Raw genomic sequence first — 2,474 nt, 5'->3', positions numbered from 1 at the left:
TTTTTTTTTTTTTTTTTTTTTTTTTTTTTTTTCACAAGTCTGAACTTTAAGGCCTGGAATCTGCACCCCATAAATGCAGTGGAAATCTGATCTTCTTTTAAAAGATGGAAGAGATCTGATGGATAATATCCCAAAACTAACAGGAATTATCGGTATACTAATTATTGCTCTTGGCTTTACAGTGTTTGTTTTATGTGCAAATAAGCTTGTTGCTGGATGCACGATCTATGTTCAAGTAAGATATCACTAGACCTGTATTTACTTGAAGCATATAATACTTTTTTCTCTCGTTCGATTCTGAAGCATGACTGTATTATTTGAGAATAAGGCTATTTAATATTCCATTGATGTATCTCTCTTCAATAACAAGAAACAAACGTCTAATGGTGTTCTCAAATCATCGCCAGTTCTTTATATGTGTAAATTGCTAGTATTCTTTTTTAAGGGGTTCTATTTCTAGGTATACAGCGTGTGAAAACAGAGGTCTTTTCAATTATGGCATCCGTCGTATAAAGATTATTTGTAGAAGAAAAGGACTTCCATTGGATTTACAAGTAGAAAAACAAGCCACATATTTAACCTATAATCCTTTGAGGGAATTTTGATAAATGGAAATATTGTTTCCTTAACAGGGAAGATTTAGAACTGAGAAATTATTGCCTCCCTCACTGAAAAGAACAGTAAGAGGTCACATTGAATTTCAGTTCTGTAAAGAAAATAGTTTAACAGAAGTTGTTTAGTTCGCCATTCTTTTGCTATGAATTTAAGAAGTTCCAATGCTTGACACACAAAAGGCTCCTTTTGTCAACATTAAAGGGATTTTGTTCAACTTTTCTAGCTGACAGTGGCTGGACAAGCATCAGGACAAGAGAAACATGGATCAAGGCTGTCAGTGAATTAGTTAATAAATACTAAAACAATTATAAGAAAAGAAATGAGAACATACACCTACAACTGGAGGTGGCATCGATTGAGGATAATTTAGGAAATGAATGACTTAAGTGGTTAAGTCATGTTTTGATCCTCTTCAAGTTCTAAACCATGTCAAATAAAACTTTTGCAGTAAACAATGTTGTTGAAGCTAGGTATGCCAAGCAATTGATCTATACACGGGCAAGTTCGAGTGGCTTGGTTTCACTTGTGTACGTACTTGATTGCAAGTGTAACAACCAATTTTTACCAATGTCAATAGACTAATAAAAGGTCTATTTGTATTGAGTTGAGTTGAGTCGAGTTGTAAACTAATCTCAAAGGCTCTCAAATTAAACCCNAACAGCAAAATGCCAAATAAGCAGGAATTGTCAGGGACTCAGGAGGGAGTTTAGGTTTTACTTCTGGATAGCAAAATTATCCACTATTTTTATCCCCGATTAGTTCTCATTTATGTAGTTCTTCATGATGAACTAAGTTGTTCATGTCACCAGATTTTGCTTGACAGGATAGTTGATGCTACCAAATGAAGATGTAGACTATTATATGAAATACTCGAGAACAGTGCAGGATATCTCTCTACTAAGTAACTCATCTGTCAAGCTATGTTTTGGGCTTGTTGCTTTTTCACAGCCTTGTTTCTGTTATTTTATGCACACTCATGCATGTTCTTTTTAAGCTGCATCTGTGTCTGTTACCGTATAAATGGAACTCAAAACTTTAACAGCTTCCTTTTATTTTTTGAAACCAAACTTTAGAAAATTCTAGTGTGTTTAGGAATTATGAACTTCACAAACAGCTGAAAAGGTTACAAGTGTATTCCCAAATACTTTTTATCAGTTTAAGTTGTAGTGCTTTGTGAGAATTTCCCTGAACTTATTATCTGAGGAATGTTTTTCTTTTCTTGTACTTCCTCATAATTTCGAATATGTTTTCTGCAAATCCACCAGTGATGGGGAACCAATTGCCTTCAAGAAGATGCAACAATTTTCCGCAGTCGACGGGTTTCTGCAGATAGCTGAAGAATCGGCTGATATGATAGAATTTGTGGCTAATGAGCCCTCTGTTGGGCTTTATTACGTTCAACAGCACACCCAGAATGCAGTTCCCAACCTTATTAATCTCAAGAACAAAGTTGTCGAAAAATCCCGTGAGACAACTTTGCATACAGAAGATTTAGAGGATTCTATTTCCATTGTTAGGTCGATGAAAGAATATGGCTTCCCGATTGCTGATGAGATGACTCTAGAGATCAAAAAATCTCTTGCAATCATGTCAAAAAGACAGCCAAAGAGAGGGTTGTTAAATAACTCAGGTTTTGGCATTGATAAAACCAGCTCTTGGTCTCCAGCCACCTGGGGTCGTAATGCAGTTCATTCAGATCTGGGGGATGAGAGAACGAGTGGTTATCTGTCTAGTGTTTTTCGATCTGCGAAACAAAGAGCTGGAAATTTCAAATGGAGTCAAGTTGAGTTTAAAGAATCAAGCCTTCCCGAGGGTAAGAAGCTCTCATCCTGTGTTAATCCCACACTTGTAAAGGCAGT

At 35.9% G+C, this 2,474-nt stretch overlaps 1 protein-coding gene across 1 annotated transcript in view; it reads left to right on the top strand.

The window, feature by feature from the left end:
* Window positions 1–2,469, top strand: part of LOC111375525 — a gene marked incomplete at its 3' end in the record, with an annotated part of 12,937 nt that extends 10,468 nt beyond the window's left edge. The window contains exons 3-4 of the mRNA XM_022998365.1: window positions 183–235; window positions 1,881–2,469. Of these exons, the coding sequence (XP_022854133.1) occupies window positions 228–235; window positions 1,881–2,469 (597 nt within the window). The remainder of the gene's footprint in view (window positions 1–182; window positions 236–1,880) is intronic.
* Between the last annotated feature and the right edge of the window lie 5 nt (window positions 2,470–2,474).

Source organism: Olea europaea, unplaced genomic scaffold (genome assembly GCF_002742605.1).
Source record: "Olea europaea var. sylvestris unplaced genomic scaffold, O_europaea_v1 scaffold1381, whole genome shotgun sequence".
Classification (NCBI taxonomy): Eukaryota; Viridiplantae; Streptophyta; class Magnoliopsida; order Lamiales; family Oleaceae; genus Olea; species Olea europaea.
The sequence above is the reverse complement of the archived record's forward strand: the minus strand, read 5'-3'. Positions and strand labels throughout refer to the sequence as shown.